This window comes from Chrysemys picta, chromosome 11, assembly GCF_011386835.1.
Source record: "Chrysemys picta bellii isolate R12L10 chromosome 11, ASM1138683v2, whole genome shotgun sequence".
In the NCBI taxonomy this organism is placed as follows: domain Eukaryota; kingdom Metazoa; phylum Chordata; order Testudines; family Emydidae; genus Chrysemys; species Chrysemys picta.
This window is the reverse complement of record NC_088801.1, coordinates 12174717-12187110: the sequence shown is the minus strand read 5'-3', so window position 1 is coordinate 12187110 and position 12394 is coordinate 12174717. Positions and strand designations below refer to the sequence as shown.

Here is a 12394-nt window from a genome sequence, read left to right as displayed (position 1 = left end):
CAGCAGAACCTGCTGGTGGAAATTAGTCAGCACTTGGGAGTGCAAACTCCCCACCAGAAACCTCAAGGATGTACTGCCACAGAAATATTGCCTACCCTGCACTGAGTGAATCCCTTCCTTCCTATACAGGGAATTATACCTTCCTGAACCAACTTTCCTGAAGCTGGCAATGAAGGTATTAAAAAGCAATGCCAGACAATGGCTCCCTCAAGCCTGCTAAAGAGAAATCCACACACAAACCTCCAAGCAGCTAATCAAAGCACTTTCGCCCTTTTAACTCGTCTAGAACAACCTAAAAGAAATGACAGAAACAGGAATTGTTGCCGTCAGTTCAGTGCAAGCAAGATGCTAAAGGCCCAGCTTTACTAGCACCGTCTCTAATCTCTCATTCTCTTGCATCACATCTCACTGGATGAAAGCAATTGGAAGGGGGAAACTTGTGTTCTAAGCACTAAAAGGTTAATACTTGGAAATCAGCAACTGCCAAGAACAAATTCCCCCACCCACTCATCCACCCCCAGCTTTGAAGTGTTTTCTTTTGAGCTTTACCTTGGCACACTGGCCAAATAAGTCACAAGTTTCCGAAGGTCTTCCTGCCTTATTCTATCGTGATTGCTGCGTGCTGGAAAGGTCAGGATGGGACCACCTCGTTTATCACGGCCACCTGCAGAAAATAAAGGATTGTTAGAAAATCAGGCAGGAAACACATGTCAAAAAAAGTATGTGCACTGAATTGATAAACTTAAATTACTGTATGTTCAAGACCCCTTATTCATTTGTAGATTTCAGACTCACTTAATTGAGCAAGACTTTCTCACATCCGCTGGAGTGCCAAGGAAAGGAAAAAAATGCAAGAAAACTTGTTACTGATGTTTCTTTTTACCTTAACTTAATCCCATCAAAGCTTCTAATACAACAGTTAATACAGCCAGCCAATGCTAACAAAATCCTATCATCAGCGAGAGTTTTAAATGTGACAAAACGCGAAGAGCTGAAATCTTTTTCAGTGTTACCCAATCTGCATTGCTTCTTTGGTCCCTAAGGAAAATTTATGTAGTAGGACATTTTAATGTATCTAGCAATTGCTTACAAACTCAAAGTTTAATTAAAATCTGGTGTTTGGCTCCTAGGGCTTCTCATTTGTAGAACGTATTTAACAATTGGCATGAGAATGTTGAGGTTTTTTATGTAGTTTCATTGCCCCTTGAAAAAAATCCAGGAGAGCTGCCAATGTCTGGTACCAAATATCTCACAGAAATTCTTAAAATACATTGTCATTAAAATGCTACTGAATGACTCTAGCCTGAATCACAGAATCATACGCATTAGAGATGAATACAAACTGTTGGAACATCTTTTATTCTCTTCTGTTAATAAAGTCTGGAAAGCTTGAAACTGAAACTTGTTTCCTTACCCAACATTTTGCTCTCTTTCTTCATTTGCTATTGTAGAGTTTTTCCTCAGGAAATTGTGAACTGTTGCATTTGTTTTTAATGTTGTTGAGGGGGAAAATAGAGCAAAGCTTCAGTTTAAAATATAATGAAGAGTTGAAGGGACCTTGCAGATAAAATATATCAGTTAAATTTTGATCTCTCCCAAAGGAAATAGTGTCCCTTTATTAGAAAAATGACTTCTGAGAAGGGAACTCACACATTTCTGTGAACTAGATCATCTGGCTGAGCGAAAGGAAGAGAGATTCAAGGACAGTGCACTAGCAGGTCTGAAATAAATATAGTCTTGTTCTCTAAGGGCATGATCCTGCAAGGGGCTGAGCACCTTCAGCTTCCATAGGAGTTGAAAGCATTCCAAACCTTGCAGTACCAAGCCTTAATACTGTAAACATTGGGCCCTGCTTCCATTGAAGTGAATGGGGACTTCAATGAAAACCACAACAGGTTCATTCTATCCATGTGTTGCTTGTTCTCCAAGGGTCACATACACAATATTTCAACAGGAGGAGACGGGGTTGAAGGGGAATGCCCATAGGTCCTCTGAGCCGGAGAGAGAGAGAGAGATTTCTAGGGGATTCTGTTGTGGGAAGAGGGATAGTACGAGGGAAGAGCTGGATATGGGAAGATGAGACAAGGTTCATGTAGAGCTTTCAGGTTTGCATGAATCTCAGACATGTACAATGAGCCTAAGGCCCTGGGATTTGAAGGGGCAGTTGTAGGCTTACCACAACTGTGCAGAGCCAATCTGGCACGTTTCACATGGTTCTGCAGTTCTATCCATTGAGTCTAACTGATGGAGATTTGACAAGGAGACTGATGCCAGCCAGCCCTGCAGAATTCTGAGGTGCAGTTGGGCGTATTGAACCATGTAAGTTACCCATGCGACCCAGAAGCCTCAAACACCACACAGGTGACACATGTGAACTGGAAGCCTCAAACAGTTTTGTGCTGTTGTGACCAGGTGAGCCTTCAAACCTATAACAATTGATTGGATTGCCTGGAACCTGGAGTTCAGAACAAAGGGCCTCACTTGAGATAAATCCAATACAGTCCCTGTAAACTCTATCCTCCGGACTGGGGAGAGGAGAGATTTTTCTCTGTTGATTAACAGTCGCAGAGCAGTGAATGTTGACTAGATCAGGGCAATGCTGTTCTGTAGTTGTAGTCTGGACAAGCCCCTGACCAGCCAGTCATCCAGATAGTAGTAAACCTGAACTTCTGAGCTTTGGAGGAATGCAGCTCTATTGCCATGACTTTTATAAGACCCTGGGAGCTGCTGACAGGACAACAGTCAGTATAGTGAATTGGTAAAGATTTTGATTTACCAGAAATCTAAGGTACTTCCTGTGAACTTGATTGATTTCCACATAGAAGTAGGCATCTTTTAAGTCGGAGGTGGCATACCAGTCCCTAGGGCCTAGGGAAGGGATAACAGAAGCTAAGGTGACCGTATGAATGTGTTGAGTTGACGGAGGTCTAAAATTGGACTGAGATCCTCTTTTGCTTTTGGTATTCGGAAATATCAGGACTAAAACCTCTTCCCTCTGAGATTGCATAGAAGCTCCTGTATGGCAGTGACACTCTACCTTTTCAGAATACTGTACCCCTTTCAGGAGTCTGATCTATCTTGCATACCCCAAGTTTCACCTCACTTAAGAACTACTTGCTTACAAAATCTGACAAAAATACAAAAATGTAACAGCACACAATTACTGAAAAATTGCTTACTTTCTCATTTTTACCATATAATTATAAAATAAAATGTTTGGAATATAAATATTGTACTTACATTTCAGTATATAGAAGAGTATAAACAAGTTACTGCCTGTATGAAATTTTAGTTCGTATTGACTTGACTAGTGCATTTCATATAGCCTGTTGTAAAACTAGGCAAATATCTAGATGAGTTCATGTACCCCCGGAAGATTTCTGCATACCCCTGGTTGAGAACCATTGTTCTATGGCTCCCAAACGAAGAAGTGATTCTATTGCATGGATAAGGAGTTTCTTGTAAGAATGGTACCTGAAGTGGTACCTGTGGGAGGGAAGGGTAAAAGTAAACTGGAAAGTATATTCTGTTTCCACAATGCTCAAGACCCACTGATCGGAAGAAATTCAGGACCAAGCACTGTGGAAGTGGGATAGACAGTTTGAGGAGGTGAAGGAGTTTGCGTGTGGAGAGATGGAGGCTGGTAAGTAGACCTCAATCAGCCCATCAAAGTGACTGTTTTGCACTTCGCAGGTGTCTTGAAGGGCCCGGAGCTGGAGCCAAAGCAGCAGGAGAGTGAGGCCTATGCCTATAACCCCTGAGCCTCTTTTTTAACAGGTCCTGTGAGGAGGAGCAGCAGCATATTCGTGCAGCTGCTGGGCCCTGTAGTGCTTCCTGACTGGGACAGGCCTTTAAGGTGGCTCTAACATCCTTAAGTTCATGGAGGTTGCTGTCCATCTGGTCCAAGAATAGAAAAGAACCCTTAAACAGCAAGTTCTGGATACTATTCTGGACTTCATAGGGAAGATCAGAAGACTGCAACCAGGATTATCTACACGTGGCAACTGCAGAAGCCATGGTTCTAGCTGCCAAGTCTGCTGCATCCAGCCGGCAGGGCTGTTTTCATGACTAGTCTGCCCTCATAGACCAGGGAAGAGAACTCCTCCCTAGCATTTTCTAGAAGCAGCTCTCTGAACTTTTCCATGGAGCCTCACAAATTAAAATCATGTCACCCTAACAAAGCCTGTTGGTTAGCAATATGCAGCTGCAAATGCCCTGTCATATAAATCTTTCTGCCAAATAAGTCTAGCCGTTTAGCATCTTGTGATTTGGGGTGGCAGCCTGTTGCTCCTCTTCCTCTTTCTCGGTAGCTGCTGTGATGACTAATGAGCCCAGAGGTGAGAAGGAGTATAAAGGTACTCAAAACCTTGGAAAGGTACATAGTACTTTATTTCTGCCCCTTTAGAGGTGGCAGGCAAAAAGAGAATGGATCTGCCATGAAGCCTTTATAGGCTCTAGTATTGCCTCATTAGTTGCCAAAGGTAGCCTGAAGGAACCTTGTAACGGGATTGCACTCACCTCTCGCAAGTGTCCTCTGGCTGAGTGCATGTGCCTGCTCTCTCTCTCTGTTTGTGGTGGGTTTTCACTGACTCAGCCCAAGTCATACACAGTCTGTCTGTGAGATAAAAGCAAAGCAAACCCCTTTTGGGGTACAATCCAACAGGGGCTTCTCTCAGTGCCATTTGTAACGTCTCTCTGTTTGTCCCTGCTCTGGAATAGAGCAGTGCCCCAGGGCACCTTCCCTGGAGGCAATGTCTTCGCTCTCTCAGGATCTTTCTGGCCCCAGCTCTTCAACTGGGCCACTACAGTTCAGTCCAGGGCCGGCTCCAGGCACCAGCAAAGGAAGCAGGTGCTTGGGGTGGCCAATGGAAAGGGGCGGCACGTCCGGGTCTTCGGCGGCAATTCGGTGGCGGGTCCCTCAGTCCCTCTCAGAGCGAAGGACGCACCGCCGAATTGCCGCCAAAGAATGAAGTGGCATGGTAGAGCTGCCGCCGAAGTGCCGCCGATCATGGCTTTATCTTTTATTTTTCCTGCTTCGCCACTTGGGGCGGCAAAAAAGCTGGAGCCGGCCCTAGTTCAGTTCCCTTCTGGGGTGCCTCAAAGTCCAGGCCACTTTCCCAGTGACTGGTGGGGAGGACCCAGACCCACCCTCTACTCCAGGTCCCAGCCCAAGCAGCTCTCAACAATGTCCCTTTAAATAAACTGGATTGCTGCTATAATTCCCTGGGCCACTTCCCTATGGCTCCCACACCTTCTTCACCCTTACCTCAGGGCCTTGTCTTGGTGGAATCCCAGCAGCCAGTCTGGAGTACAATCCACTCTACACCAGCTCTAGCAAACAACTGATCTCCGTCTATCCCTGCAGCTCTTCTTATACTAGCCTGCTGGGTCCCGACTGGCTGCTTCCCACACAGCTGCTCTAGGCAGCTTGGAGGACCTCTCTACTGCCCTTTTCTGGGGGTGGTGTGGCACGGCCACAAGGCCTCCAGCAGGGGGTCTCAGGGCCTAGTTCACCCTGTCACAAACTCACAGATAATAAAATGTCTATCAGGTGATGTGAGGACTCCCTGACCACCTCCATCTGTATGCACAGCCACGCTCTTTAACAACTCCTGATAAACTTTAAAATTATCAGGAGGGGGTGAAGTTGTCCTGGACAAAATGGCCTCATCTGGAGAGGATGAAGAGGATGCCAAAATTGAAGGGGGTATAATTTCTTCTACTGGCTGTTGCTCTGGTTCTGGAACATCTTCCTGATGTTTGGTACAAGGCCCAGTCCTGGACTCTGGGCACAGAGCCGCTTGGTGCACAGACTCTGCCCTTCTAGACTAGGGCACTGAATATGCACAGTGCGTGGAAGATCTGGAAGCTGGAGGAAACCCTCAAGGGTTCCAAAATGGCCAATGGTACAGGGCAGGGCCCCACTGTCCTGGCCACATTAACATGGCAGGTCCCATAGGTCAGAAAAGAGGATCTTTGAGGAAACTGGCAGGTATTGCTTTGGGGTTATGAGATGTAAGATCCCACCTCAGAGTCCAACAATAAAGATTCTCCTTCCTCTGACTATGGTGGGGCTGATCCAGCTCCTCTTATCAGATTTACAGGGTGGAGACCTTCCCCTGGCTTGGGCCTCTATGGAAGTTTTGTATTTCTTCCTCGGTACAGATGAAGGAGAATGGTGTTAGGATTCTACTAAAGCTAGAGGCATGCTTCTCACTGATGTTGCAGCACTCAACACCAATTCAGACCATGATGGCTCCAATGGTGGCCGGAACACTGCCTCCATTAGCAGAAATTTCAGCCTTCTTCATCCTAGGCCTGACCTCCCTGAAAATCTGGCACTGGTCCTTTATGTGTGCTTCCCCCAAAGCCCAGTGGCCGGAGCATACCTTGGCACTGTGAATAGAAAACTCCCCAAAACGGGGAAAACAACAAATCCAAAAAACGTTTTTTTAAACACAACTAAAACTTACTAACTGTCCTAACCTGAAGACTAGACTAACCACACACACACACACACACCATTTACAAACGTGAGAGAGAACTGTTCTGTTCTGGCATTGAACAGAGTTCCAACAACCATCACAGGCAGTAAAAAGGAAATGAACTGGGCTAGAGGTGGCTCTGCTCTTTATACCTGCATGCAGCGGTGCACAGCAGCAGGGGGAGCTCAAACTGCCCAATGGCTTCCGCTGAGGGAAAACATTTCCAACGGCCATGCACTGAGTACACTGACACCAAGTGTGGAATGCACATGTGCAATCACTCAAAGAAGAATGTGTCTGGCTTCCAAGGGCATGTAAGGGGAGAAGAAAGCAAAAAAGCCTCCCTTCTCTTGAACCCCTGAGCAACAAGGGGACAACAAGTCCTGTCCTAAGCAGTCTGGCCATGTAGAAAGGACTTTGCTGCAGCCTCTGAAAGGGTGTAGCAATGGGCATACTTCCCAAGAACAAATAGGAAGCTTTAGGCGGAATTCTGCCTCCCCCGGGGATGAGGTGGCTGTGCACAATTCAGCATGAACATAGCAATGTGCCATAATTAATATTTCCCAGGCTGAATTGTAGAGTGATATAGGCCCAGTTCAGCTTTCATATTAAAAAAACCCCCAAAACTCTAGATTTGAGCATATTCACTCTTCCTTGTGATTATTTCACACCCCATAACAATACCAAACCCATTACGTCATCACTGAAGTATCAGGAAGGAAGGAAAGCTGGCCTGCATGTAAGAAAGCCAACACAGTAACATAAGGCTCTTCAGCTATAGTAACAGAAATACAGGCCAAGTCCATTTCTGGCCTATCTTTGAGTCAGTTTGAAAGTCCTCTTTTAACAGTTCATCTAATTGTCCTCCAGGGAACAGAGCAGATAATACTAGATCACTCAATCTGAAGTCACAAAGACAGCTTGGAGAAAATGAGCTAATTCTCTTTGGAGAAGCAAAGATTCTGTGGTGACCTAGTTGAAGTTTTTTTCAGATGATGGAAGGATATATGAAATGACTCTGAACCAATTCTTTTCACTTCCGCAGCATGCAAGAGCTAGGAGGCAGGTAGCAAACCTGGAGAAAGCTGAGCCAAAAAGAACTGTTTAGGAAACAAATGTTTCTTACGTATGGTAAGAAATACAGCACCCCAATTTGTGTAACCAGGTGAAATATTCATTGAAAATAATGCCCCACACAAATGTAACCATTTTCCTGTTTGCCAATTATCCACAAAGCGGTTACGATTTTTATGAATTTATGTATTATTTACAATTATTTAACAAAGAGTTTGCATGAACAAATTTTATTCTAGAATTTCTTCCAAAACTAATCTCTATGTATTCCTGTTCCATTTTAGAACTTGGGGAATCATTGGGAACTATTAGTAATAATAATTAGCTCTTCTATAGCACTTTATGTCCAGGGATCTCAGAGTGCTTCACAAAGGAAGCAAAGTATCATTAGCCCCATTCTTCTGGGGAAAGTGAGGCATGGGGAAGTTAAGTGGGTTGCCAAAAATCACCCCTCATGGAATAGCCAGGACCGGAAACCGGATCTCCTAAGTACCAGTTCAGTGCTCTGGGGTGAACTCATTACTGGTTCCATGGGTGGCTAAAAATCTTTCTTGGCCTCAATTAAAAATATTAGAGAAACTCTGCCCCTGCACAGAAATTATCCACCTACAGGAACAATCTGGTCCCAAGTCAATTTTTACTTGAATGCTGTTTTCTGTGCACACTGGCTTTTCCTAGATCCATGTAGAATTTGTTTAAAGTAAAAAATGCAATGGTGAGTAGAGAGTCTTGACGGCTCTTGTTCATATGCCCCATCTCCTGCCTCCCACTGGGCCCAGAGGCATGAGCTGCTGTAATCAAACATGTCATTAAGTTTGTTAACTACATTTATTAAATACTAAAACAAACGGTTAATATTTTCAAATTATTTTCTAAGGTACGTTTTTACAGGGTTTGTATTGATTTACAGAGGCAAACAGATGTTCCATGGTTATTAGTGCTGTGTAAAAAGGAAGGTGTGTGGGCACAAAATGAACTGACAAACATACATTTAACCATATACCGATCCTGTCCTCTGCATTCCTACTGCAAAATCCTTTGTTCATCAGTTAGTCATCACCTGCCTCAGCAACTGCAACCTCCTCTTCTCTGGGCTTTCCCCGTATCTCACCTGGCCTTCTTCCAGGCTACACAAAATGCTGCTGCTGAAATCAGCTTCCACTCCTGCAGCTGTGACCATGGCACTCCCCTATGGTAATCTCTCATCTGTGCTTCTGCATCAAATTCAAGGTCCTCATGTAATGAAATGTTTACCTGCAATGCACAATTCAGCCACTAGATATCTCTGTGCATTATATAGAGTCTTGGGCAGGGCAAGGGTCAAACTGGGGAACAATAGCTCTGCCCACTAACAAAGCTCTGCCGACTAATATGCTCAGATACTATAGTGTTGGGTAGATGTCACCTCATTTGAGATGGTCACCACCTCAATATATAGAGATTATAGAATGGGGTGAATTTCAGCCAACAGAGTTTAGAGAACAAATTAAGGCACCTCTTCCTGGTAGAAACCTTTAGTGGATAGTGATAGTAGAACACAGCCTGCCTTCCACCAAGTAGTAAATGCTACCACTGGGGGTCTCAGGTCCCCATGCTAGGGGTCTCCAATTAAGTCACTGGATACAGTGGAGCTGTCTAGTCCCTTATTGGATGTGTGAATTGCCTCAGGTCCCATGTGCTAGGAATCTCTGGTCCCTGCTAGGAAGCGTGGCAGGTCTTCGGTTCCCTGCACCAATGTGGACTCTTCCCAACTTGGCAGGTCAGGGGATTGTGTTGATCCTGGTCTGTCTTCTTCCCTTCCTGGGCTGTTTTTCTTCCTCACTAGCTGCTTCTCCCTGGCTGCAGACAGCAGGTACTCTTTTCTGCAGCAGAAGCCCCTTGGTGCTATTCCCAAGGACCTTCCATTGCTGACTCTTCCTGCGATTGTTCACCCACCGACAGGAAAAGGCTGGTGACGGCAGCCCCTCCTCTTGCTCCACTTGCAGGCAGCTGCTGGCAAAGCAACTTCCTGAGCTGGGGCTTTCATGTCCCAGAACTTTTGAATTTTGCCATCACTGGCTCTGATTAGCCAATGGTAACAATGAGGGCTGGAAAGAGTGAGGTAAGATGGTGGACAGCTCAGAGAGTATGATGTATAGGCACGTACCAGCTCAATTCAAGCCTTGGCACATGGTGTGTTCCCTGGTAAACAAAGGAGACAAAACAGGGACTCAAGCTGTGAGGAAGCTTCTTTGTTGTGACTATTGTTTGTATCTCTTTTCTCTAATAAACAGCTCCTGTATAAGATGGGCTGTGATTCCATTTATCGTGCTCCACATTCAAAGGCTTTGCATCATTCCACTCTACCTATATCAGTTCTTATTCACTCTCCCACTGACTATATTCTATTCAAAAGCTCTGCCTTCCCTTTTGTACTCTGGAATATGGAATGGTAGACAAAAATGGCCCATATTGCTGTCCCACACTCTCCTGACAAATGGGAGTTCAGTGAGACTACGTTTATGAATATGCACTTGTCAGTGTGAATAAGGGTTCCACAGCGGCTCTAAGTGACTTATCATTGCCACTGAATTGCCTTGTGGCCTTAGGCAGGATTAAAACACAGGAGTCCTGGCCTCCATTCCCATGTCTACCTTAGTTCAAAGAATATATTGCCTCACCAGACTATCTTAGATCACAAACATAAATCTCCATGACACATGCAGAGTTAGCACCATAAGCAACTTTCCAAAGAAGATGAAATGCTACTCAAAAGGGATTTTACTTCCAGTTTTTAGTGACAGCTGAATGATAAGGAGGAACTGTGCTGAACCAGGAGACAGAATGAGCTTAGTTTAGTTCACACATTTCTATATTATGAGGAATAATACGCTGAGGACTTCTAACCACAATCAAACAACGTTTTAGGGAAGCATAATTTCAATCCACATATATCCAGAGTCTCAAAGAAAATAATGTTCCTTTCCTTTCCCTGGCTGAGCTGTCTGAGAGCCCGAGTTCCAGTCTGAGCCCAAATGTCTACATTGCAATTTTTAGACCCACAGCCCAAACTCCGCAAGCCCAAGTCAGCTGAACTGGAAACAGACTGTGTGACACAGGGTTTTTTTTTGTTTTTGTTTTTGTTTTTTAAAGCACAGTATAGATGTACCCTCAGAAGTATGAGGCAGTGAAGAATGAGGCCCTATGTTCACACCTGGAGCTCCCAGTGTGACACTGTGACCAAAAAAACCTAATGTGATCCTGGGATGCATAAACAGAGGTTTCTCGAATAGGATTAGAGGGGTTATTTTATTTCTATATTTGGCACTGGTAGAACTGCTGCTGGAATACTGTGCCCATAATTCAAAAAAGATGTTGATAAACTGGAGAGGGTTCAGAGAAGAGCCACAAGAATGATTAAAGGATTAGAAAACAAGTGTAATAGTGATAGACTCAAGGAGCTCAATCTATTTAGCTTAACACAAAGCAGGCTAAGGGATGACTTGACTACAGTCTGTAAGTACCTACATGAGGAACACACATTTAATAATGGTCTCTTCAATCTAGCAGACAAAAGGTATAACACAATCCAATGACTGGAAGTTGAAACTAGTCAAATTCAAACTGCTTAAATTTTAGCGATGAGAGTAATTAACTATTGGAACAACTTACCAAGGGTCGTGGTAAATTCTCCATCATTAGATCAAGATTATATGTTTTTCTAAAAGATAAGCTCTAGGAATTATTTTGGGGAAGTCCTATGGCCTGTGCTATACAGGAGGTCACAATATAGGACCACAATTGTCCCTTCTGGCATTAGAATCTATGAATCTATGGTACAGTACATCCGAAAGACAGCTGCTGCTGGCAGAACATTGTATGTAACAGCTCCTCAACTTCAAATTCCACTCCCATTCCTCACCTGAAACAGCCTGACTCAGTTGACTTTCCAGGCATGCTGCAAAACCCATCTGTCTGCGGTTGGGATGCTGGTTGGGGATAGGGATGCTGGTTGGGGATAGGGTTTCTTATGGGAATTTGAGGGATGAGGAGATTTTGATTTGTCTTGTAATGTGTTTTTGTTGACTGGTGACTGTGTTTGTATGTGGAGGAATTGTGGAGCAATATGCTCTGCCTTTGTAATAATTTTTGTAGTGTAATTGTAATTGGTGGCCATGCCTGAGATAAGCAGTCTTTTACGTGTGCTTATGTAAATCTAACACTTTTTTAAAACCCTGTCAATTACCCCAGTGCAGAAAAATCTCCCCCAGATCATCCCAGGAAAGGCGAAGAAAGTCAGGCAGCCACAGCTCTACAGTTGATCTCCAAGTTGATCACCTGTCTTGGCTCAGCCTGCCTCTCTGATTTGATATCAACACAAATAATCATCAAGGGGCCCTAGCTTCTGATTTTAATCAGTGAAGATTAACAATGTATTGAATTGATTTTAATTTGACTGGCTGAATGGATTTTACACACCCATGGCATGTAAATGATGCCCAATTACAGCCAAGTAGGGGATTTTGCAAATAAATAAAACACCCAGTAAGTTAGACCCGTGTTGGACTTATGTATTGGTTTCAGGTGCTTTCACTGTTAGCACACCTGAATGTTTATTGCTACGCTTTTTCTTCCTTGCCTACTACACTACTATATGGGAACAGACTGGCACTTAAATGGCAGGACCTTGGCTAGAGCAACTCTACAAATGCTATGAAAATGATTTACAAATTTCAGGATAAATATTTTTAAAAGACAGTCTCAAGGCTTTGCTTCCCACAGTGGACAGTCATGGCCAGTTTTCATACCTCCCTGTACAAGCAAGATGTCTTACATAGTTGAAGCCCATCAGTCTA

General features: G+C 44.1%; 1 protein-coding gene across 2 annotated transcripts in view; it reads right to left on the bottom strand.

The window, feature by feature from the left end:
* Nucleotides 1-12394, bottom strand: part of KALRN (kalirin RhoGEF kinase) — a 721955-nt gene that overhangs the window by 475885 nt on the left and 233676 nt on the right. For both annotated transcript variants that reach the window (XM_065561521.1, XM_042843108.2), the window contains exon 3: nucleotides 550-664. In XM_065561521.1, the coding sequence (XP_065417593.1) occupies nucleotides 550-664 (115 nt within the window). The remainder of the gene's footprint in view (nucleotides 1-549; nucleotides 665-12394) is intronic.